The 25,746-nt window shown below is 34.4% G+C and overlaps 1 protein-coding gene across 2 annotated transcripts in view; it reads left to right on the top strand.

Annotated features, from left to right (window-relative positions):
* MMP16 (matrix metallopeptidase 16) overlaps positions 1-25,746 on the top strand; it is a 290,552-nt gene that overhangs the window by 250,537 nt on the left and 14,269 nt on the right. For both annotated transcript variants that reach the window (XM_032869084.1, XM_032869083.1), the window contains exons 8-9: positions 14,904-15,054; positions 23,347-23,462. In XM_032869084.1, the coding sequence (XP_032724975.1) occupies positions 14,904-15,054; positions 23,347-23,462 (267 nt within the window). The remainder of the gene's footprint in view (positions 1-14,903; positions 15,055-23,346; positions 23,463-25,746) is intronic.

Genomic DNA, 25,746 nt, shown 5'->3' on the forward strand with positions numbered 1-25,746 from the left:
GTAAGCAACTTGTCCTCTATAATTGTGATCAGTTCTACATTCTTAACAGAATCTTACTGCTTTTCAGTATGTTAAAATATAGTATATCAAAATATATTGATGTATCCTCTACTTCCAGCCAAGATGTAATAATAGGGATCAAATTTATCCTCCCACCTAAATCTACCAACAATTGGAGAAAGTATATAAAACCATGATTTTCATGACAGCAGACAGCAAGAAACAAAGGGTAGTAAACCTGAGAGTCAGGAAACAAAGTGAAATGAGCCTGGAAATTGTCCCAGTTTCCTGTTTTGGGAAACTTTCCAGGCTATGGATGAAGATAGGAGAATCCAGGTGGTGTTCAGAAGACTGTCTCAGTTGAGAGGAACAGAACTGAGAGTCAAGGGATAACAAGGTAGCTGCAGTGCACAGAACAAAAAACAATGCAGAGAGAGCTGCACAGTGCAGACACAGAAATTAGCAGAGGAATCCCCTATAGTATGGGAGGAGGAATTGGTCAGCATATGTATGTAGGGAAACTCCTGATGTAGAGAATAAGAATCACTTAATAGGATGAAATAGAACTGTTCCTGACACACAGCACTAACAGTACTTATTTCTACCTGCTACCTCTCCATGGCCATTGGATAGAACACCGAAAAGGGTCTTACTTAAGTAGTGGGAGTGATTATCTAGAATGTTGTACCCCTACCTTAAAAAAAAAAAATCTTCAAAGACTGAAGCAATCAAATTGTTTCTAAGTATCAGTCCTAGGACAAAGCTCAAGAATATTTCTAAGAATACAAAAATATTCACCCAATGAGGTCAAATTCACAGCATGGGACCTCTTCCATAAGCTTGGGGACAGACAAGATGTCACATATCAATTTTATTTATTATTGTACTGGAGATTTTATGTAGCATAATGAGGTAAGATATATAATAAAACTATATTCACAGATAATATGACTGTTCATGTTGAAAATTAGATGCAGTCAATGCATTATTTCTAATGAACAAATGAATTTAGCAAGGTTGCAGGATATAAGACCATTATACAAAAAGTAATTGTATTTCTCTATATTTTCAAAAACTGTGAACGGTCTGAGATTTTACCCTGTTTGTAAGCTAACATGTTAGCCTGCCTCATTTTCATGGATGTTGGCAGAAACACAAGATTTCCAAGTCAGAGAAGACAGAGACAGAGGCAGTAGCTAGAGTATAGGCATTTGTATGAGTCCCCTGAGCCCCTGATTCTCAAAGGGTAATGTGAAGAGGTCCAGGTGAATCCTGTACATGTCATCAGTTGCATTGCAGGAGAGGAACCACAAGCTTAGAGAACCCACATATTTCATAATGAGCAGTAAGCTTGTTTAATGTTTTTTAAAGATGTTATTTATTTATTTGACAGAGAGAAAGAGAGAATACAAGCAGGTGGAGCATCAGGCAGAGGGAGAGAGAGAAGCAGGCTCTCCATGGAGCAGGGAGCCCGATGTGGGGCTCGATCTCAGGACCCTGGGATCATGACCTGAGCCGAAGGCAGCTGCTTAACCTACTGAGCCACCCAGGTGGCCAGCTTGTTTAAATTTTACCCCAAAGGGAGATGTTTTCTTTATTATACTGGACAATAAGCACATCTTTTTCCTTAGCTGTGGAGGAGACACACTCTGTAACCCGATTGTTGCTATATAAATATCTTTCAAAATGTAGTCCAAAGCAAAGGCAGTCATTGCTGAAAATCAAGTGACTTTTTATGGAGAATTGTCTCCCATCACACAGTAGCAAAGAATAGTCAAGAATTGAAAATTTAAAAAAAAAAATTACAGTAGCATCAAAAATATTAAATACTTAGGGATCAGTCCAAAAGGTACATGAATGACCTCTACACTGAAAATGCAAAATTTTGCTAAATGAAGTAAAGAAGACAAATAAATGAACAAATATGTCTTATTAATGGTTTGGAAAACTCAATATTATTACAACACTCACCAAATTTGTCTGTACATTAAGTGCAATACCAATCAAATCCCCACAAGTCTTTTTGTAGTAATTTAATCATGCTGATTATAAAATTTGTGTGCAATGGAAAAGATATAGTATAAACAAAACCATTTCTAAAACACTAATTGACTTTAAGTCTTATTTTAAAGCTCAGTAATGAAGACAAGGTGGCATTGTCGTAAAGATTAACAAAAATCAGTGTAACAGAATACAAACGCCAGAAAGACTAAAAAAGATGGAAAAATAATTCTCATAAAGGTACAAAGGAAATTCAGTGGAGAAAAGATAATCTTTTCAACAAATGATGCTGAAATCATGAATAAATTCTAATCCATATGCAAATATAAATAAATTCTAATCCAAACTTTGTACCATATACAGAAATTAAATGGTCCTAACCTAAGTAGGAGTTTTAACTATAAAACAACTAGAAAAAAAAAATAATAAGAGGCAAGTATATGTGACTTTGGTGTAGGTATGTTTGATTTCAGAATCACAACCCATAAAAAAATTGATGAATGGAACCTTATCAAAGTTAAAAATGTCTGCTCTTCAAAGATACTTTTAATAAAAAGATATGCCATACACTAGGTATATGCAAACCATATATATGATGAAGAGTTTGTATCCAGAAGAAATAAAGAATTCTCAAAACCAAAAAAGAAAAGAAGCAACTCAATAAAAAGGAGCAAAGGATTTAAACAGCAACTTTACCAGGGTTGATATATGGATAGTAAATAACCATACAAAAAGATGCTTACCAGTATTAACCATTAGGGAAATGTAAATTTAAACCACCATGAGGGGGCACCTGGGTGGCTCAGTCAGTTAAGATTCCGGCTCTTGGTTTTGGCTCAGGTCCTGATCTCAGGGTCGTGAGATCGAGCCCCACATGGAGCTCTTCACTCCGTGTGCCGTCTACTTGGGATTATTTCCCTCTTCCTACCCCAACCCCACTTGTGCGCTCTTTTTCTCTCAAATAAATAAAATCTTAAAACACTCACACACACCACACACACACACACACACAATAAGATACTACTGCATACTTAATAGAACGGCTAAAATTAAAAACACTGATCATGAGAAGTGTTGACAATCCCTTTAAAAGTTGAATACACAGTTACTGGATGATGCAGCCATTGCACTCGTAGGTATTTTCCCAAGACATGAGAACATTTGTCCAAAGACGTCTACAGAAATATTCCAAACAGATGTATCTGTAATCATCCCAAATCAGAAGTAATTCTAATATCCGCAACTGGTGAATGGATCATTATATCCATATAATGAAATGCTACTTAGCAATAAAAAGGATGAATTACTAATTTACACTACCACATGGATAACCTCAAAGTAATTATGCTCAGTAAAAGAATTCAGACAAAAAGGAGTATTCATATTAAACTCTACGAAATGCAAACTGATGTATAGTGACAGAAAGTTGCCTGAAGTCAGGTGAGAATTGAGCAGGAGGGAACACAAAGGAGCATGAGAAAACTTTCAGGGTGATGCATATGTTTGTTATTTTGATATATTGATATTTTGACATACATACATGAAAACTTATAGTATATACGGAAATAGGTGCTATTTATTGCATGTTAATGGTACGACAGTACAGCTTTACTAAAAAACAGCTTTACTAAAAACATCGGTTTATGTTGGAATAGTTTAAGTAACTATATCATAAATTTAATATACTGGTGACTATGGGTAGTAAAATTTTACTCATGCATTATTCTACAGCATGTTAATTATGAGCATCCAAATTAACACTGTGCTGGTTTCAGTCCCTTTTTGAGCTCTGTGATAATTAAGCAGAGGGTCCCCATATAGCAGAGATGTCTCATTACCAGCAGCCTCTCTTCTTGGCTACATTTCTAGTATCATTGAGAATAGTAGTATGAGAAACTAACTATATCTTAATATAATCTATTCACTGAAAATATATTTAAAGCATAATTTCAATTTAATCTTAGAATTACTGCTTATAATGATTATAAATGTATTTTCTAATAAGTCTTTATATTGGAATGACTATAAAATATAGGCTGATGCTTGCATGTGAAATAATTTCATCATTTTTATTTTATATTGCTTATCTATGTTATTTTTACTCTATTCTAATTTCCCTACTCTTATTTTTTGTCTAATTTTTAGTTATGTTGTACTATGTTACCACATATTTTTCCTGTAAGAGCCTTCAAATTTTTGTGTAATAAAGGTGTAAGTAAGTGGATATTTTAAGGAATTTTTTCATTCTGCCTCACATATGTATATGTGTGTGTATTGTTTTTAAGAAGCAAGTATATAATATCTCCCTTTACTAAACAAGGTTCCTCTCAGTGTAGCTGCTTATATTTGAGTGTGAAGCCTGTATAGAAGCCATAAAATTTTCGCTAGTCAGCTATCTTAACATCACTCAGGTAAATCAAATATAATAGAGTAAGATTTTATAAGCACAATCAACCTAGATGTTTATATTCTCAATTACTAGCCATGTTCAGGCTGAATGGTTATGAGATAATAATATCAAAAATCAATATTGAAAATTGAGTTGGTGCAATTCTCTCAAGAACTGAAAATAATTTTTAAAATGAACTTTTCAGTGTTGTCAAAATCAGTAACAGTCAAAGTCAAGTAGTCAAAAGGTCTCAAAATTTATATTGTTTCTATCATTTAATAACTTTAAGCAGTACTTATCCTGTTTGACAGTTTCGTTTCAAGAGGCAAAAATCATTTATGGAAGTGGAAGCAAAATATCTAGGATGTTAAAAAGCAGGGTAATAAAGTTTAGGAATAAGAAGAATAAAAGATGTATATCAAAAAAACAAGAGTTGTCTAAAATATGTGACACTGGAAGGTGGCAAAGAAAATAACTGGTTAAAAATTATTTATATAACTTGCATTATACTTTTATTTCAAATACTCCTATAAATCAGCAATTTCCCTTTGCTTCTTGCAAATCTTCACTCTTGAGAGGTTTAGAGTGTGCTAATGAAGTTCATTTGAGGTAGCTTACATAGTGCAATAGATAACCTAAAAGATCTTTTACTATAAATAAATGAATACACTGATTACTTATTACCCTATAGGAGGTAATAGAAAATTTATTCCTAAAGAGCTACACTAGATTAAGGAATCTACATTCAGTGCCCTTGATACACACAAAAATAGATTCATAACATGTGAACTGTGCCATTTTCTTGAATTATAAATATTTATAATTTTATAATTATATTTTATATAATTATGTGAATTTTATATTAGTGTTTGTACTTTAATATTATTTTAATTTTAATTTTAATATTTTAATTTTAATATTAGTGTTTATATTATATATTGGCATGAAGTAATCATCTAAACCAAGGGATCAAACATGTATTTGAAAATCTTCCTTGATCATTTGCCTCTACTTATTTATAACAATTCAAAAATTCCATGTTTTTACTATGTCTGTTTTTATTCCCATTTTATTTTTTGTTTTTTGTTTTTTTAATAAACATATAATGTATTATTAGCCCCAGGGGTACAGGTCTGTGAATCACCAGGTCTACACACTTCACAGCACTCACCATAGCATTACATTTTAAACTACAGTATTTTCCCATCAGTAAATCTTGCATCTAATTTTTTTCTCATTTTCAAAAACTTTTATCATATCCTTTTATTTACTGTGTCAGGTTTGAGTTTCCTGGGAAGCAATCACTGAAATAAAGTTATGAGGAGAGAAGTAAGCCTCTAAAAAGCAAAGAGAGAAAAGACAAGACTGGCCTGGAAAGCCTTGGACTATGCTGTAGATGTGACAGTGTCTTGGCAAACCAAAAAAGAGCTCGAGAGCAAAGACTGCCTGTTAGAGGAGTCTCATGTAGTGCGGCTGTCCTTAGGGCACACAGGAGAAGAATGAGGCACAAGCGAGTCAGCTGTAAGAAAATGGGAGCAGGGACCACAGCTGGAAGGACTGTTGCCGCGGAACAACTCCTCAATCCAGTATTTGTTAGATACAAGAAAACAAAGAAGAAGAAGGTTATACATTAGCCATATGTCTAGTAGGTAAACAAGGAGGAATGTGAGTCATATGTTGGTCACAAGTTTTAGAGGTAAACGAAGTAAACAAGAGGAGTAGGGTGTGTCTGGTCCAGCAGCGTGGTATTCATAGTTGTGCAAAAGCACTTAAATGGATTACCTTAGCGGGTAGCTTTCTCTGAGGTGTAGGAGACAAAAAGGGAAGCAGGGCAATGTTCCACCGTGAGCCCGCCAGGTGTTCCTAGCTGTTCGGCTTCAAGGACGTGTATCATCCCCTCCATCAGAGGCCTCTGCTAGTAGGTGTTTTTCTCAAGGTCATCTTTAAGCACGCTTGCATGTCCAGTACAACTCCTCATTAGTTGAAGTTATAGTTTAAGTAGTATATTACTCTGAGGGACGGTTACAATGTAGGGCAGAAAAATGGCCAGGATTTAGGATGTGCCATGCTCAGTCATTGGCTGGACGATGCCCCAAAAGATCATGGCTTTGGCCCATCCCAAAGCACTCAGCTGACTGCTTGGCCCAATGACCAGATCCAAAGGCACTGAATTGATAAATAGGCCAGTTCTTTCTTGAAGAGAAGTCTAGTAAGCTGCGGAGTCCGTGGCGCCACATTTGTGGAAATATTCAAAACTCTCTGCTCACTAAATGATGCAGTAGAACCTGGCAAAATAAATGCTGGTAACAAAAAGCTGTACAATCCCCATATTTGGGCATTTGTTCAAATTTCTTGAGTAACCAGCCTATAAACAATATGGAAATTAGCACTTAATTCAAATAATTGGCACTAACATAGATCAGTGTACTTAATCACTTAGTATTGATATTATTTATTTGAATTGGTATCAAGGAAATTTGAACAGTGTAATATTCCATTATATAAAAATAATAAGTACCATGTATTGGATACCATGATCTGAGTATAGTAGGGATATGTTATACACTTGATATCTCATTATTTCCAGGTCTCTAAATGAAAAGTGTTAGTATCTAATGTACAAAATAGGAAAGGAAGATTCAGATTTAGTTACTTGCCACAGCTAATAATTGGCAGAGCTGTCACCCCTTAGTTCTACCTGCTTTCAGGGCTGTTGAACGGTCCACTAAATCATAGATTCTAATACAGAAAATATTAGCTCTTTATTACTTTTTTTTAAATCCCTGAAGTTTTCTTTAAGAATATGTCAATGTTGAATAATAGTTAGCCCAATAAACAATAGTTGTTAAGTAATCTAAATGCATCCTTCCTCTATATGACGAAAACCTAGCCTTTAAGGAGCTAATGTTCTAATCTTGAATGTAAAAGGACACATAGCAAATATGTTTGGCTTTGTGGATCATATGGTTTTCAATCATAACTACTAAACTCTGCCATTGTAGGATGAAAGCAGACTAGACCATATGTAATAAATAGATGTGACTGCATTCTGATAAAATTTTATTTACAAAAACAGGCAACAGATGGTGGCCCTAGTTTACTAACAAATGTTGTAATAGAAGATACAAAATATAAATGTGTAAATAGAGTTTTGTGGCCTCCATAAGACAAAAAAAAAACTAAAAATTTTTTTTAGTTAATAAATTATAAAGGGTATCTGATTACTGAGGATGCAATCAATGAACAAGCCATGAGAAGAATACAGTGGATTAATTAATAAACACTTCCAATAATAAATATGGAATGATTACTGATAAAGCAGGAAGGAAGCAGAAAATCATCACCAATTCTGAAAGTCAGACAGAGTGTAAATGTGTTCTATTGAGAGAATCAGTTTGGAATAGCAAGTTGAGCACTGAATTAAAATACCTGGACTGTAGTGCAAATATATTAGAAATTGGTTGTGTGCTTTTTTAAGTACATCACTTCCCTTTCTGGCCTGTAAAATAAAGGTGTTGGGCTGGATTCTCAACCATTTTTCTGATCTAGTACATGTGAACAATAAAGTGCACTTCCTCATTAGTAACAATGAGCCAGTTCAAGGGTGTTAGAAAAGAAGTTACCAATCTTAGCTCGATAAAAATTTTAAAAAATCACTAGACAATGCAGTTTTCCTTGTAGGAAAAAGCATATAATTTAAGAATTCTTCAAGGGATTATTTGCTTAGTGCCTGTTTCCTCTGCTGCTCCATCAGCTTTGTAAGAGTAAGAATCTGTGTTTCTTTCATTGGTATCTACATCTCCTACATCTACATCTCCTTATCTACAGGCTATAAGAGGCTCTTAATAAACAGACATTGGATGGATGGATGGATGGATGGATGGATGGTGGATGAATCTCATTGGTGAATTACTGAAATAGATGGTCTGTAAAGTTGTCTCCAACTGTAAACATTCTTTGAGGTTATTCTTTTTATTTATAAAGCTTCTCTGTCTCTTAACTCAGACTTGTTGATATTTTCCTCTGCATTCTGCCAAGTATAATGTCAGTAAGGACCAGTTCTTTCCTCTTGCTCCAGAATGTGTGAACATCATAGGAAATCCAGTAAATGCCTTCATTATGCCAAAGAGGCAATATTTTCCTTGAGAATCAGACTATTGATGGTAAGGTAGTTAAAAATCTACCTCTGCAATGTTAAAAGAAAAAAAAAATTGCATATGAATCTCACATACTTAATCAAAACTGTTAACAAGAGAAACAAAGTTACTTCAACTTTGTCATGTGAAAATCTTACCAAGATACAAAGGGAGTTGTATAATTGTATTAATTAGGTGTTTATTAATAAGCATCTGGAAATTTAAACATGTAACTCATAATCATTGTTGAGTTATTTTCTTGAATTCTAAGCCACAAATACTCAACAGGCAAGGTGGTGTTTTCTTAATTTTTTTGTGTATAACTGCAGGATCTCATTGTATAACTCTATAGGAAATGTTTGCTGATGAGTTTTCTGTTTTGCTTTCTTTTTTGAAGGGACTATAAGTGCATTAAAAAGGGGGAAAAAAATCCCCTGCTGTATGTTCCTAACAGGGGGAAAAATGCTAATTGAATGCTAATCTTTCATACAGAGGCCTTGATTATTAAAAGTTGAGAGGCTCATTGTTTCTCCTTTTTATTGACTGAAAACTCTTGACCAACAGTATAGGGAAGTACTTCTGAAACATATTTTTTTAAAATTTTTTTTCTTTTTTCTTTTTAAACAAGAATTTCCTGGAAAAACTGTAATTCTTTTTCTTTTTTTCATACATTATTCCCTTCTGAGACACCCTGGAAACATAAACTCAGGTTCTATGAACATACTCTCATTCTACATGCACCAGGACATCCTGGTTATCTGTGAGCCTATTGATATCACTGTACAAGGCCTGGAAAGAGTATGAAGAAGTTTTCATGGATAGGATAGAGATAAGGAACTGCAAACAGAAGTATTCTAAAGGATAATAGAATGTTGCTGCTTAAAAGAAGACATAACCAACCAAGTTTGGCAGATAAAAGGTTTACTCTAAATACCAAGCATGGAAGGCATTGGAACTGTATTATTCTTTCCTAAATAAAACTGAGATGAAAGGAAAGAATGTAATAGTCACTAAGGCAGAGGCTAGCATAGAACAGGACTTTCTTTTTATTGTATTGTTTTAAAGACTCTCTATTTTAAATGCTGTAGAGATATGACTAAAATAAAGAGCAAGTTGGGAAACAGCTGTCTGGATTTTCCATCTCACTAACTCTGGCAAGGAAGTGATCTGGGCCCTTGGGTGTTTTTTTCTTTATAAAATACTCAGATTAAACAATGGCTCAGGATAGGGATATATTTTTATGGTAGTATTTCCCAATACACAGTTAAATATAATTATTTAAATGACCCTCCAACACAATACTGGGACATGCCTTTTTATTTTTTCCGACATGTTACTGGTTAGAAGACTCATTTTTTTCTGTTGTATGAACAAGATTCAAGACTAAGGCCTACAATGTTGTTTATGTAGCCTTTCCATTTTTGTTTTGATCTTCTATTTGGTTATTCATGTAATATTAAACATAGGTCTTTGAATTTATAACCATTTATTAAGTACCTACGACTTTCTAGGCATTATATATAAGGTGTTAGACACAGTGTTTGTCCTCAAGTTGTTCACAGGCTGGAGCAGGTGGCAGGCTTGTGATCCATTAAAGTACTAAGTTATATGTACTAAAAGTGTACTAAGTAATATGGTAAAGGAGAAGACTACATACTCTGGCAATGTAAGAGGCCCACCTTATTCATATAGGAACTGCTTTCCAGAGAAATGATGTTAAGCTAAGTTCTGAAAGAGAACCCATTTTCCAGAAATGGAAATAAATAAGATGTAGTTGAAATAAGAGACTCATATTGAGAAGAACCTTGAGCTGACATATGGATGAGTTTGTGTTTTTTGCTGAATGCAATGGTAAACCACTGAAATTTTTAAACAAAAGAGAGATAATTTTATCTCTCTTATCTCTCTTTATCAGGTATGCCTTTTAGAGAGATCATTTTAATGACTTTATGGAGGATAGATAGAAGTGGGACTGAAGGCAGGGAGATAAGAAAGGAGGTTACTGAAATGCTATAAGCTAGAAAACAAAAGTGTTGCTCTTAAGGCACAGGGATGGAAGACAGCAATCTTGTCCTCATCTAGAGAATGATTCACGACTCTGGCTAACAGACTTGGGGGCTCAAGCGCATAATACCTTGTGTGATGTTTGGGTGGCCAAAAATTAATACTGAACAATCTTACTCAGTTAAAAGAAAAATAAACCCAACCAGATTAATTGCGTTTAGGTGTGGGTGTGTGACAGAAAGTCATTCGAGAACTGGCTACACTTGCCATCTCTCTAAAAAGCCTCCTGGTCTCTCTCCTGTTTGTACCTTTGTTCTTTGCTTCTGCTCCATTCTCTTTTCTCTTTCAATTCCCCTCTCTGTTTACTCAATTTATACATCCTCGTAATGTACACTTGCCTATGCCCATCATGGCTCTTCAAGCCTCATACTATGTAATGAATAGGCATTTCCCTCTCCTAAGTGGGAATGTCTCTCAGTATTCCCTGGGTCACATTCCCAAGAAAGAAAAATGAATGGCTCTGTTCATCTCTGCTCATCTGCCTAATCTATGATCCATAACTCTGCAGAATTTTGACCGGCTCTAGTCTTGGATGGTAATATATAGAGAAGATATGGAGAATAGTGGGACCTACTTCAGAGCTTGTAAACAAAATAATTACCTTTAGAAGGGATAGCTGAAGTTTACCTACATCGGTGACAATAAGAATTGACTACAGGTGAGAGGTTTAAGGAAAGTTTAGAAATCAAAGCTGTTGAATGTAATGATCCATCAGATATGAAACATAATAAATAGGGAGGTTTCAGATGTGATGCACTGAGAAATTAGCAGGCCATCTACCTTAATAGGAAAAACAAGAAGAAAGGTCCTTTGATTAGTTCAAATTTGAACATGTGGATCAGCTTTGTAGAAAATCCCAGTAGGTAGCTATATATATTGTTTTGCTCCCAAGAGCTATTTGGATTAGAGACAGCCATTTATGAACACACTCTTTTTGGCTTCTAAGGTTTTCTTTTACTTAGTCTTCCTCCCTGCCTCTTCTGCATCCTTTGCATTTGCCTACTCTGCCCTCTTCTCTTGTGATCTCTTTGAGGGACGTATATTTCTAGAAGCCCAATTCTGGTTCCTCTTCATCTTCTCTATATAGTCTTCCCTGGATAATTTCTTCAAATCCTAAATTAGTAAATGCCATATTTATGCTTGTAACTTACAAACTGTTATCTTCAAACTCATATATCCAGTTGCTTACTTCACATCTCAAACTCTCAATCTGAACCCCTTACAGCTCATATACCCCAGTATTCTTTGGCTTATTTTATATAATTATTATTCTCTTGTTGACAAAAGTCAGAACTTGAAGATTATACTTGATACTATCTTTTTTTAAATTCTCCACAGCCAGCCTGAAAGCAATGTCTATCAGTGCCATCTCTAAGATGTGTCATGACTCCATTTTCTTCCTTCCACCCTATTGCTGTGACCTTGTTATAAGCTATTAGCAAAAAACTTCTTAATTTAACTATCCAGTGGCTTCCTATTTCACTTAGAATAAAGTTTAGATTTTGACAGAGACCACATTATCCTTACCTCTGTCCTTAGCACATTCCTACAACATTGTGTTCTACCTCTCTAACAAGGTTCTTCCCCTTAGGGCATTTTCCTTGGAGTTTCTACCCCTTCAAACCATATTCACTGTTCTGCCTTTTTTGAATTACGTAAGTTACAACTCATATGTCATCTGAATAAAGGGATCTTTCCTGTGTCCAGTACAAGCAACCCCCCCGACCTAATCCCATCAATTTTACATTAATGTATTTTTTTTGTCTCTTTACAATAATTTTCTCTCTGAAATTACCTTTATTTCCTTGTTTAAGGTCAGTTTTCCCAAACCCCTTCACTAGAATTTAAGCTCCAAGAGGTAGAGATGTTACCCTTTTTATTCACTGCTACATCTCCAGTGCCTAAAACATTGCCTAGTAAATGTACTAAGTTGTTGATGAATGATTCAGTTAATTCTTGCAAAAGACCACTGACAGGTCTTCTCATTTCCATTCTTCTCTTTATAGTCCATTTTCCACAAAAGACAAAAAAAATCATGTTTTGTAAATATAAAACACATCATACCTCTCCATTAATTTAGTATCTTTGATGGTTTCCCATTGCACTCAAAATAAGACTCACCCACCATATACGTTTTCAGTACCACTCTCTTCTTGTTCATTACACTCCACTGATCTTTTCATTTTTAATCACACCAAACTCCTTTGCTTGGGATACTGTTCCTGACATTCAATGTATAGATATCATCTCTTTCCTTAAATTTTGATTTAAGTTTTATTTCTTCAGAGAGGCTTTCCTGATCTCCTTACTTAAAAGAATTATCACCTTGGGATTTCTTTTTTTCTCAGCCCCTGATGTGTTTCCTTTGTAGCATTCAGTAGTTTTTCAGCTACTACAATTATATTTTTGTGTATTTGGTTTTCATCTGCCCAATCCACTAGAATGTAGGAAGATCAGGTCTGTCTTGTTCCCTTTAGTGTCCTTAGTACCTAACATGATAATTAGGACCCTGAAGGGACTCAAGAAATGTTGTTTTTTAAAAAAACAAGCCTGGGTGGCTCAGTTGTTGGGTGTCTGCCTTTGGCTCAGGTCATGATCCCTGGGTCCTGGGATCGAGCCCTGTATCGGATTCCGTGCTCAGTGGGAAGCCTGCTTCTCCCTCTCCCACTCCCCCTGCTTGTGTTTCCTCTTTCGCCAGGTCTCTGTCAAATAAATAAATAAATAAAATCTTTTTTAAAAACGATATTAAATGGTAGTAGAAGCTATTGAAGTAAATAAGATTACTCCTATTACAAACTAGAGACACCTAACTAAATCTAGCCTGAAAACATGATATTTTTGCTTTGTGTTGTGTTATTTTAGGCAGGAGCATGGTTTTAATTTTTTTTTTTTTAATTTCTTTAAGGTGTAACATGAATGCTATAGGCTATATCCTAGTCCTTATCTAGGGGTAGTACTGAAATATTCTAACAAGTAAGGTTCACATCTATTAGAAAGAATATAGGACACTTTGTCAGATATTAATAGATTATTAACTTTTTTACTTCACCAGATGTTAACCCCAGGAGTTAGTGATAAGAGATACTAATTGCAGAAAGATCCAGAAGGACCAGGGGAAGAAGACTTGGAGTGTGGGGTTGAAGGGAGACAGACAGAACTGGGGCGGGGGAGCCCAGAATGGAGAAGCTGGAGAAAAGACTCCCCACCCCCAAAAATGGTTTTCTAGCAGCTTAGAGAGAGAAGTGCTTTAAGCGGGCAACTGTGTCAACAGGTAAGTGTAGAGAATTGTTTCCTTGAAAGACATTGCTGACTCAACAACAAAAGTTTTCAGTAGAAAGTAGGTGTGAGGAATCAACTTTCAGTGGAGTGAGGAATGGTTATAGACTACTTGAGAGGCTTACCAAAGAGAAGAGTGGTAGATATAGTCTACCAGAGACATAAAACATGAGGAAGTGTGTTGTCTGTAGATAATTTCAAAACAGAAATAAAACTGACTAAACTTTGTCTTCTTTTTAATATCGCCATGCTCTAGCAATTCCAAAAAAGGTTAGGGTTAAAATTCTCCTCCCCTAGGTTTCTACTCTTTAAAGAGAGGGATAGTATAACAGCTAAAAGAGAGTATAAGGTCAAAGGAGGATGACTTGGGGCACCTGGGTGGCTCAGTCGGTTAAGCGTTAAGGTTGAGCCTTCAGCTCAGGTCTTGATCCCAGGGTCCTGGGATCGAGCCTCACATTGGGGCTCTCTACTCATCAGGGAGCCTACTTCCCCCCTCTCTCTCTGCCTGCCTCTCTGCCTACTTGTGATCGATCTCTCTCTCTCTGTCAAATAAATAAAATCTTTAAAAAAAAAAAAAAAGGAGGATGACTAAGATTAAAGGAACCTGTGAATGTTTATAATAATAGAAAGGATCAGTTTGGAGGCTGTGTTTCAATAGAGTAGAGGTTATAATCAATAAAGCAATCTGAGGGTATACAAAATGCACAAAACACAGTAATGATTTAGCCTTAAATAAAAATAGCACTTCTAATTCCTAGAGGAAAAATCCTGATTCTTGATTCAGAATTGTTGTATTATGGCAAGTTGTAGATCTTTTTTATTTCTTAAATTAATTCACAAATTCTAATTATATTACTAAATAGTTACTCATTTTATCCACTTTTGAAGATAATCTTCCAACATTGGTATTCCAAATGTGACTATTACCTATTTTACGGATTTCATGTAAAATAACTTTAAATGTACTGTATTAATAGATATATTCTAATTTCTGACATTAAATTATTGTATTCTGCATTTGCACTTATTTCATACAGGTAACAAATACTGGGTGTTTAAGGATACAACTCTTCAACCCGGTTATCCTCACGACTTGATTACTCTTGGAAGTGGAATTCCTCCGCATGGTATTGATTCAGCCATTTGGTGGGAAGATGTTGGGAAAACCTATTTCTTCAAGGGGGACAGGTCAGTACACATTTCACATGAGGTAAATAGTTAACTAATTGTTTAGAGAAGTTAATATTTCTACTCTATAATAGACATGTACTGTTGATTAAGAATCTGTGTGAATATAAAGACAAGAATTAATGAAATAAAAATATTTTTAACATATTTTTAAATAATATTCAAGATAAATCTTCCTGTAATATACATAAATAATATGACCTTTGAATGTAGATATTCTTCCTCTTCTGCATAAGCTTAACATGCCTATAAATCTGTATAGGCAGTATTTATGTAATCTTGTAATACATATTCTTGTTGTTTTAACTTTATTTGAAAAGCACACTTTCACAAAGGCTTTTTTTTTACTTTTATATTGAAAGTTAAATTTTTATATTTTGCACGCTATTAACTGTAAATGTTTTCAATTCCGTTTAGTCATGAGTTCTATTTCTTAAGATGCCAGTTATTTAGGTACCAACAAAGAGTTGTTATGAACTAGTCAAACAATCACTTAGCAACTCTCTTTTCCTTTCATTTCTTTTATGGCATTAGAAAAAATTAAGTGAAATGTTAGTCTTAATAGAATCTCCTAGGCATACATAGCTCCACTCCTGTGTGCCTTTGATATATATTATACATAAAATGTAACTTGAAGTCTATATTTTTTATTAATTTAATATTAGGTAGAAAAAACAATAGAGATGAAAAATAATTTTTTTTGAAAAATAAATTTTTAATTACACTATTACTATCTGGGTCAAATGTGACACTCAGTATAATTTTTATTAGTATGTAGAACTTAAGTATGCATTTTACTGCACTTTATAGTAAATTAAAAATACACACCCTTATACACATAAACACACATATGAACAACAGGCTTGAATGCCCATCTTAGCTAGTATTGAGTTTGCCTTATAATCTTGGCATAGTATAACCATATAAAATGTCTCCAACTTTAGGAGAAAAATATGTAAGGATATAAGCTTTATTTTATAAATTGCAATTTTTAATTGCAAGTCATTTCAAACATTGAGCTTTATCTGTGAACAAATACCTCCTATAATTTTTCTCCATGGATAAGAATGTATACTTTTCAATTTATTCTGTTGCTAGCTCTCTATATATTTGATTTGTATATACTTCTGTAACAAAATGTTTTAATGTACTATCATGAAACTAAGGTGCTAACTGATTATAAAATCACAGAACAAAAAAGGTGTGTCAAACAAAAATTTTATTAAAGGAGAAGATGCTACTTATAGCCACAAAAAGTATATGATTCTCAGGAAGATATGAGTGTAATATAGTACGAAAGAAGAATGAAGAAATTGATGGCCACAGCATGGTGAGCACTAAGGAAAATAATTCTGCAGATTCCAAACATATTCTTTAAAATTACAACCCTGAAGGTTGTTAGAGTTTAAGTCCCCAAGCGATTTAATTGCTTGAATGTACTCTTTTAGAACCAGGTTCAATAAAGAGTTTTTTGTTGTTTTAGGTTTTCTTATTTGTTTGTTTTTGGAGAAAGGTGTAGAAACAAAAGGCTGATGAAACACACTTCTGCAGGACAGAACATGAAGCTTAGCTTTCATGGAACAACTTTCACAGAATTTCACAGATGGTAATAAAAACCGCCATTCTATTATCAGATAGCCTATTTTTTTTTCACACATGTAGGTATTGCTTTTAAAATGTTTCCAATATAGAAATTTAGCACTTACTGAAAAATAAGTTTAGAAACTAAATGTTTCTAAATCAGTGAAATCAATGAGGGTTAGATACCAAATTCATACTAGAATGAAGGCAGTAGTAAATGGGAAAAGGAGTTTTAGTTCATTTGTTTCCTACTTGAGAAGCTACAGGCAAATATAATAAAATATATAGAAGAAATACTTTAAGCTCTGCCTAATTAATTGATTTTATAGATTTAAAAATATTTAAAAGAGAATCTGATTAATTTCCATGTGTATGATCTTATGTATGATTTCATAAGTCATAGATGTTTTATAAGCAGATTAATTCATATTCACATAAATCTATAATTCCAAAATCACAGTTTATCAGTATATTCATTCAAGATTAAAAGTATATGGACAAGACAGTAAACTACCTAACTGAAACATATAAGCAACAATTTGGTTTTCACTTTTATATACGAATTCAGTTTGTCTTTCTTCCTTATAGATATTGTATATTTTATGGGTGTTGATTAACAGGTTTCCATTTCTCTAAGTCTAAGATTAGAAAGGGTTTTAGAAATAATCTAGCCCAGGCATAAAAAACTCAATTGCTTTAAGGGGTTGGGCAAATAAGAAATAAACTACTAGGTACAGCAATAGGATGATGTTAAGGCGATAGTAGGAAATGATGGGTACTATAGTGAACTGGAAAGTACAAATACACTAGAAAAGCACTCAAAACCAGAATCATTTATTTAATTTGCTAGACAAACAAAGCACAGCTTTAAATTGGATTTGGTCCAAGTACTACCATATGTCAGCCCTGAATCTTGTCTTTTCCACTCTCAAAAGACTCTTCCATAGTCTTTTCCACTCTCAATAGCTCTAATTCCTCTTCCTTAGGATTTCAATAATAGTCCTGGCATACCCTCATTCATTTATTCAAAAAAATATTTTGTGCATATATGTTGTGACCTGTGCTAGAAAGGACCACAAGGCTTCTGCTTCCATGGTACATAACTTCTATTAAAGGAGACAGTGGTAAACAGTAAACAAGTAAATGAGCCTGAAACTTTAACATTGAGAAATGCTACAAAGAAATAAATTTGATTTATCACATTATGTGATAGAGACTCATGGGTGGTAAGGAACAGTTAGAAAATTAGTGTGGAAGTCAGAGAAAGCCTCACTTATGAAGGGGACGCTAGAGTGGGGACTTGAACGGGTGAATCAGCCACATGAAGCTGTCTGGAACAATATGTTGTTGGCAGATGACATAATGTGCAAAAACATTAATACTGGAATGTTTAAATCAGTTAAAACATTCTGGCTAGAGAATAGCAAGTTAAGTGGTAAAGGAAGTCAAATAGGTAAGTAGGGACCAGATTACATGGGGCCCTATAGACCATAGCAAAGACATTGGATTTTATTCTAAGAATAATGGAAAGGCATTGAAGAATTTTCAAGAGGAAAGGGAAATGACCTGATTTGTACTCACAAACATCACTATGGTTTCTGTGTGAAGAATGGGCTTTAGGAGGGAAGCAAAGAGAATAACTGGCAGGTTGTTGGAGTAGTACAGAGGGATACCATGTTGGTAGTGGAGATAGAGCAAAAAGGGTGGGTACAGGATATATTTTGAATGTAATCAGAACAAGTCTTTGTTACAGCTTGGATCCTAGGTGAGAAAAAAGAAAACTAAAGATAAATTCTAGGTTTTTCACCTGAAAAACTAAATAGATGGTGCCATTTCTGGAGATAGGGTAGACAGGGGAAGGAATACAGGGGAAAGGGGATTAAAAGATTGAAATGTTCATATTTAGATTGAGATGCTTGTTTTACATACCAGCTGGATGAATCAAGTAGGTACTTGGATAATTGAGTTTGCTCCTCAGTGGAAAGATCAGTCTGAGGTACACATTAGAGAATGGTAAACATCATTAAGAGCAGGGGCCTACCTCAAATCTCCTAAGTATAGAGAGAGCCAGAAGAATAGCTGAAATGATGGCTCTTTAAATAGATCTGTAAAGTGAGATTAAAATTTCCACTATTTCACTATTTTACATATAGCCTGGAACTTAGTTCCTCAGATTCCTACTTGCCCTTTTCTTAATACACTATAATTTGATACTTGGATACATTTTGGATCCTCCTAGCATTTAACTCTAAAATGCTATGTTTCTAAATCATCTGTCAGCATCTTCTCACAAATATATACAGGACTCTATTGCCATACTTCATTCTAAGCTTAACTTCTAAGAATTTTAAGATATTTTCAATGAAAGACAAAATTTAGATCCACTTTGGTTTTTACTATTTTTACCACTAATAGTCAAAGAGAAAAACATATTTATTTTCTCCAGCTTAACTTGTGTGTTTATGAATTACTCAATATATGTTTTTAAAATCATCCAACACAGTATAAATTAATATTTCCAATTCTGCTGCATGTTTAAGAATGTTTCTGAAAAGTATAATTTTTTTAATAACTATTTGGGTACGAAAAAAAGAAGTCGTCCTATATGTTGTGTAATTTAAGAGAAGCAGGTAGTTTTGACTCGGTAGTACAGAAATGAGACAAACTAGGATGAAGAAATGGCTGGGTCATGTGAAATAACCCTTGGAGCCACTTTTTTTTCAGTTTGAATTCAGTATCCAACAACATCCCATTAAAGTATGGCATTCTAGAATTTTCTATACCATTTTTTTTTTTTTCATAGAGAAAGCATTTAACAAAATGTTGTATACCATTACATGGACATTTTTGTCTCTTGTTGATATGAACATTCCATTTATATTTTCTTGAAATGTGATCTTATGAATCTTATGTGCCTGGCTCAAAAAAGTATTGATGGGTCAATGGATTTATGAATGAACAGAAGGAGAAAAGAAGGAAAATTATACTCGAGCAATATATCTGAAGAGTTTGAGAGATAGCACCAAGAGAGTAAGAATGCTCTGCCAAAGGAAACAATAACAGTAATGTACTAACCTATGAATCCAGCAGCATTAGAGTCTCAACTCTGCAACATTTCAAAGGAGCAAATGCAACTAAATCATTATCTTTTAATGCTCTAGCACTGACTGAGTTGAGAGACCATACATACTAAATCTGTGTTTAGGATATGATCATAGAAAACACTGTAATATGCAATATAGAAGATTGTTGAGGGATTTATCCCTCAATGTATGTACAAATTTACTTTATAGCTACAAAAGCCTACATAAATTATTGGTATTGTTATATGAACATTGTTACAACTACTTCTCAGAGAACAACCCTGGTTTCTAAGTATGTAGTTAATCTTTCTTAAATTATATACAGGGTGTGATCCATTGTCCCCAGGATTTTTAATTGTTCCAAACCTCTGGCTTAGCAATAGCTTACTTTAAGTTATAGCTTATATCTAAAAATGGTATTTATTGTAAAACATGTCATTATTTAAACTATCATGGAGGGGAAAACTCTACCAAGTAAACTTTGATACAGTATCTATTGTAAAGTGCATTCTGATTTTAGTGATGTAAAATGTAGGGGAAAAAAAATGTTTCTCAGAATCCGAAAATAAGGCATTTGACTAGTTCTCTCTGAGAGGTTTTCTCTGTGGTCAAGTGCAGGAACCAGTTGATATATATGACTATTGCAAACCTCACTGAAATATTTACTTGAGAGAAGATATCTTGAAATTTTGAGGGCGATCTCAACCACATTAATTATTCTATATTCATCAAAGAATGGTTTGTGAAAAAGAATATTCAGGAATATTTTTAAAGCAGATGTTCCCATGAACTAAACGTGAATGAAAATATACTTCAAAATTGGTAGGATAATACGCTAATGATTCTGCCAACTTGTCTTCAAAGAGACAGGCCCAATCACCTTTATATTAGCTCAGTCTTCTCCATGAAGATTTTCCTGACCTTTCCATCAGACCTGTTCTCATCCTCTTGAGATAAGAATCTGCAATAAATACCTGTAAGAGGGTATTTCCCTTTTTGGATAAAATCTGCCTTATGGTTACTTACTGGAATACTTCCTGAAACAATCTTTTTCTCTTTTCCATTTAAACCTTGAGAATGGGGGGCGCCTGGGTAGCTCAGTGGGTTAAAGCCTCTGCTTTCGGCTCGGGTAGTGATCCCAGGGTCCTGGGATCGAGCCCCGTGTCAGGCTCTCTGCTCAGCGAGGAGCCTGCTTTCCTTCCTCTCTCTCTGCCTGCCTCTCTGCCTACTTGTGATCTCTGTCAAATAAATTAAAAAAAATTTTTTTTTTTTTTAAATTTAAACCTTGAGAATGGAATGGTTGCTAATATTCCAGATGTTACTTGACTGGATGTTTCTAGGGAATTACAGCAAAACCTAATGTAAAAAACCCCATAACTCCGTAGAATAAGAACCTTCCATAGGCCTTGAATTAAAAAAAAAAAAAAATCCAAAAAGAACCAGAAAAACTTTATTTTTTTCTGATTTCAGCCAAAGTGCCTAATCCCAAGATAATGCATTAAGTATGTCACTTCCCAAACCTGTGGGTAAAACACTAGCTTTAGCAGATGATAAGAGATGTTTAGTGGAAAAAAAGACAAAAGGTTGCTATGTAAATTTAAATTTGGAAAACATATTTGTGTGCTTGGAGAAAAGAGTAGGGACTTAAAAAAAAAAAAAAAGATTTTATTTATTTATTTGACAGAGAGAGACAGACCAGGGGGGCTACGAGAGGGAGAGGGAGAAGCCTGATGTGGGGCTTGATCCCAAAACCTGAGCCGAAGGCAGTCATTTAACCAACTGAACCACTTAGGTGCCCCAAGAGTAGGGACTTTTAAAGTCAGATAGAACTGGTTATAAATGTAACCCTCATGTCCTCTTAGAATTCTCTTCTCTTAGAAGGGGACAATGATGACTATCATGGGTTTGTTGTGATTAAATGAGATAATGCATAGATCATATGGCTGCCTTAAAGTGTGCAATATACTGTGAACTATCAATGGTTTCACTCCAGTTTTGTCATTTCTCTTGAACATTCAAGACATAAACTCATTTAATTCTTAGAACATTTTAAACAATAATAAGCCAGGATAGTAGGGCTGGTTACAGTTTATTCATTGGATGTCTAGCAGTTCTGTGGGAGTGGTTCATGGGCCTCGCTATGAAGGCACGGGGATCCGAGAGTTCTGACTCTTCACAAGCTTTCCTCTTATCTGGTTCTCCTATCTGTACACCAAGGGCTCCAGTCAAGACCCGCCCTAAAGTCTATACTCAGATACCCAATTGCCTCATCAACAGTTCTTCCCTTTGATATCTTGCAGGTACCTGAATTTTACAGATCTAAAGCCAAACTCATCATTCTTCCAACCAAATCAACTTACCTTCCCCCATTTCCTTATCTTACTGAATGGCCACATTATTCTTCCACATGTTCAGGCCCCAATTCTTGAGTTATGCTCAACTTCCTCCTCTCGCATCCTGCATTCAATACATTCGTAAGCTCTTTGGGATTTTCCTTCAAAATGTATTCTAATCTCTTGAATTATCATTAACTCTACAATTTACATTCTAGTCCAAGGTTTACTGCAGTGACATTTGAATTGGTATCCCTGCTTCTATTTTACCTCCTTAAGTCTATTTAAATCAAAGCAGCCAGCATGTTCCTTTCAAACATAAGCCATATCTTGAAGCTTCCCTGCTCAAAATCTATGTTGGCTTCACATATCCCTTAGTGGAAAACCAGAGGCTTTGCAATTGTATAAAGGTCTGTCTAATCTTAGATTCTGGTTCCCACTCTGACCTTTTCTTCCATATGTTAACTCAATCCTAGTCACCCTAGCCTCTTTGTGGATGCTTAAGTACTCCAAGTTTGTGCTTGCCACAGTAACTTTTCACTAACTAGTCCCTCTACCTGGAAAGTATTTCTCCCAAAAGCTGTATGTGTCATACCTTACTCCTTTCTGTTCAAATGTCTGATAAAGAAAGGACTCCCTGTCCACTAATTAAAATTGCTTCTCCATATTCCTAGCTAAATTTACTGCTTGTTTTTTAATCTTAACACCTCCTATCACAGTATGTATTTACTAAGAAATTGTTTTATTGCCAATGACCTGTACATATCCTAAAATGTAAGACTGATGAGAGCTGGAGAATATCTGTCTTGTTCAAAGTTGTATCTCTATCACCTAAAATATGCCAGGAACATAAAAGGTACTCAGTAAATATTTCTTAAATGAATAAATAAATAAAGATTCTGCTAAAGATGATTCAAAAAAAAAAAAAAAAAGTGCTCTGCTGCCTAAGCAAGTTTTATAAAAAATCATTAAAACCTCTTACTTATCCATAGATTAGTGAATAACTTAAATATATTTAGCAAGCACAATGTATTTAGCTAGAATTTTTAAATTAATTTTAGCAGACTAAATAAATATGCAGTAACAATACTCACTTTTAACATGTGCAAGAAAGGAAACAGAATGAATGCTATTTGTGTCCACTGTCTTTCTAGTGTTTTTACTGAGTCCTGTAAACCATTAACAGATAAGCATACAGCAAGGAGTCAGTGAATACTATTACTGTGTATACATAATTTCCTTCCCTATGCACTTTTTGTTTTGTTTTGTTTTGTTTTGTTTATTATCCTTTTTAGGTATTGGAGATACAGTGAAGAAATGAAGACCATGGATCCTGGCTATCCCAAACCAATCACAGTCTGGAAAGGTATCCCTGAATCTCCTCAAGGAGCCTTTGTGCACAAAGAAAATGGTACGCAGCATGTACATTATGTATTTCATGAGTTTACTATTTCAACAATGAATTCTAATTTTTCACAATGTTAAATCATTAGAAAGTACCATACTAGGGCTATCATGTATCATATTTACATGAACTTTCCATCCTAGATTTATGTTTAATATTATGCTCCAGATGTTTTCTAACCTCAGCTTATTTCAATTTATGAGAAAAAATAGACGCAAGTTTTTAAAAATGGAGGGTGTGGATACCTTCAAAGCAATATCACCTATTTTTCTATCAAAATGCCTATAAAGTTAGTAACAGACATACAGGGGACAGAGCTGGTCACAAGGAAGGTATTTTGTACATATGGGCTGAGACACAAAGACATCTGGCAATTGTGCATGTTGAAGATTTTAATTTTTCAATGTCACCTTTGGCTTAGAGTGTCAGCAAACAGGGACGATCCCAACTCAATACAATCAAGCTAAGTGACTGCATGATTGCTTAATAACAAGAAGCAGAGCAGAGAGCTGCCCCCGTTCCTTGCTCTCCATCTCAGGATTTGAGTTTCAGCCAGATCCTAAGTGGAAAGTTAGCCAAGTGAGGGAGAATCCATACACTCCTATCTGTAGGCATATGTGAAATCTCAACATTTCTCTCCTCATTCAGAAATCAGCAAATAGGAATAAACCATAAAAATAGTTCAAAATAGGATTTATACACAATATTCTAGAACAAAGGAAAGAAATCATTCTAAAATATATACAAAAAACATACCCCATCAAATGATTTGTAATAGGAGCCATAAGAAAATGATAAACCATTTGAGTCCTCAATAGAATGAAAAGTCTGTAACATATATGCAACAAGAATAAAATTAACATCACTTATTAAAACAAAATTAAATACATCAGTTGAGGAAAGAACAAAAAAGTTAATTGAAGAAATGGGAGGAGAATGAAAAATCAACACCACCAAGGAAGACTAAAATTAACAATCAGCATATTGCCAGAGTTTAAGACAACTATACACTGAGTAAAAACCTGAAGGAACTGTGACCCAGGATCAATAAACACCAGTCAGAAAAGTCAAAGTACACAAGCTGTATTTTGACCCTTGTTATATGAAATGACATACTACATTCTGTATGATAGTGCTCCACATGTAGTATGCTATAGGGAGAGGCAAAGTAAAAAAGAAACTTGAAGCCCTGATCATAGCACTTGTTGAGAATTATCAATTTTGTGTATATTCTATTGGTTCAGAAAAAGTTGAGATAGAGCCTCTATGTGATCAAAGCAGAAATCCATAGACGAGGACAGATAAAGATGAAGACATATCTGTCAAGAGGGTATCAATAAGAAAATGAAGGAAGTAACAGTGCAGTCACATTGGAGGCAATTAATCAGATCAAAATAGGGCCCAAAACTCAAACTATGCAGATGAGGATGAAAAGAACAAAGAAATGAAAAAAGAAATGTGAAAAATGATCACATGGAGGCAGAAAATTGAGATCACCCCTATGAATTATATGTGTCACCACGGAAGAAGTTAGAGAGAGAGGGGAATTCTTGAGGTTAGAATAAAGGGGTTTATTAAAGCCCAGATAAAACCAACTCTAGCTAATATTTACAGAAGTCTTACCACTGCTCTGGACTGTCTTCAATAAAAGTTATCACATACCATACAAAAATAATGCAAAGAAAATTCAACCAAGATCTTAACTGCAGTGTTATTAATTCTAGGAAGTTTGGTTAATAATTTCTTACCTTTATTAATTTTTAAACTGAGTTTATCTTTTAAGATAAAAATAACTTTTAAAATAAGTAATAAATTGTTTCAAAAGATGGAAAAGTAGACACAATACACATAATCTTAATTCCTTATCACATTAATGGTTTTCATTTTCCCTGTTTCTATCTACAAGGCCACTAATACCTGAGATATTTTATAAAATTATATATATAAAATAAACAAAAAAATCTTCTTGCTACCCCCACCCAACGATTTTTCATATTCTTTTCCACCTGAATATTTAGTAATATTCTGTATAAGTCAGTGAAATTGTGCCGAGAAGTATACTCTGAACTGAATCAACTCTTTCATAAATAGTTTCTGAACAACTATGAAGCAACATATCAAAATTTTTAAATCAGAATATGTAATTATATCCTTTTTATGTTATATTAATACAATTAACAAAATACTATCGATTTTCACAAAGGTGAAAATTTTGTTTTGTACAAAACAGGACTGAGACTGCCAAGATCATATTTCCATGAGCATTTCCCCATGATCTTCGCATCTCAAG

This window comes from Lontra canadensis, unplaced genomic scaffold (genome assembly GCF_010015895.1).
Source record: "Lontra canadensis isolate GAN:19392208 unplaced genomic scaffold, GSC_riverotter_1.0 scaffold37, whole genome shotgun sequence".
NCBI classification, from domain to species: domain Eukaryota; kingdom Metazoa; phylum Chordata; class Mammalia; order Carnivora; family Mustelidae; genus Lontra; species Lontra canadensis.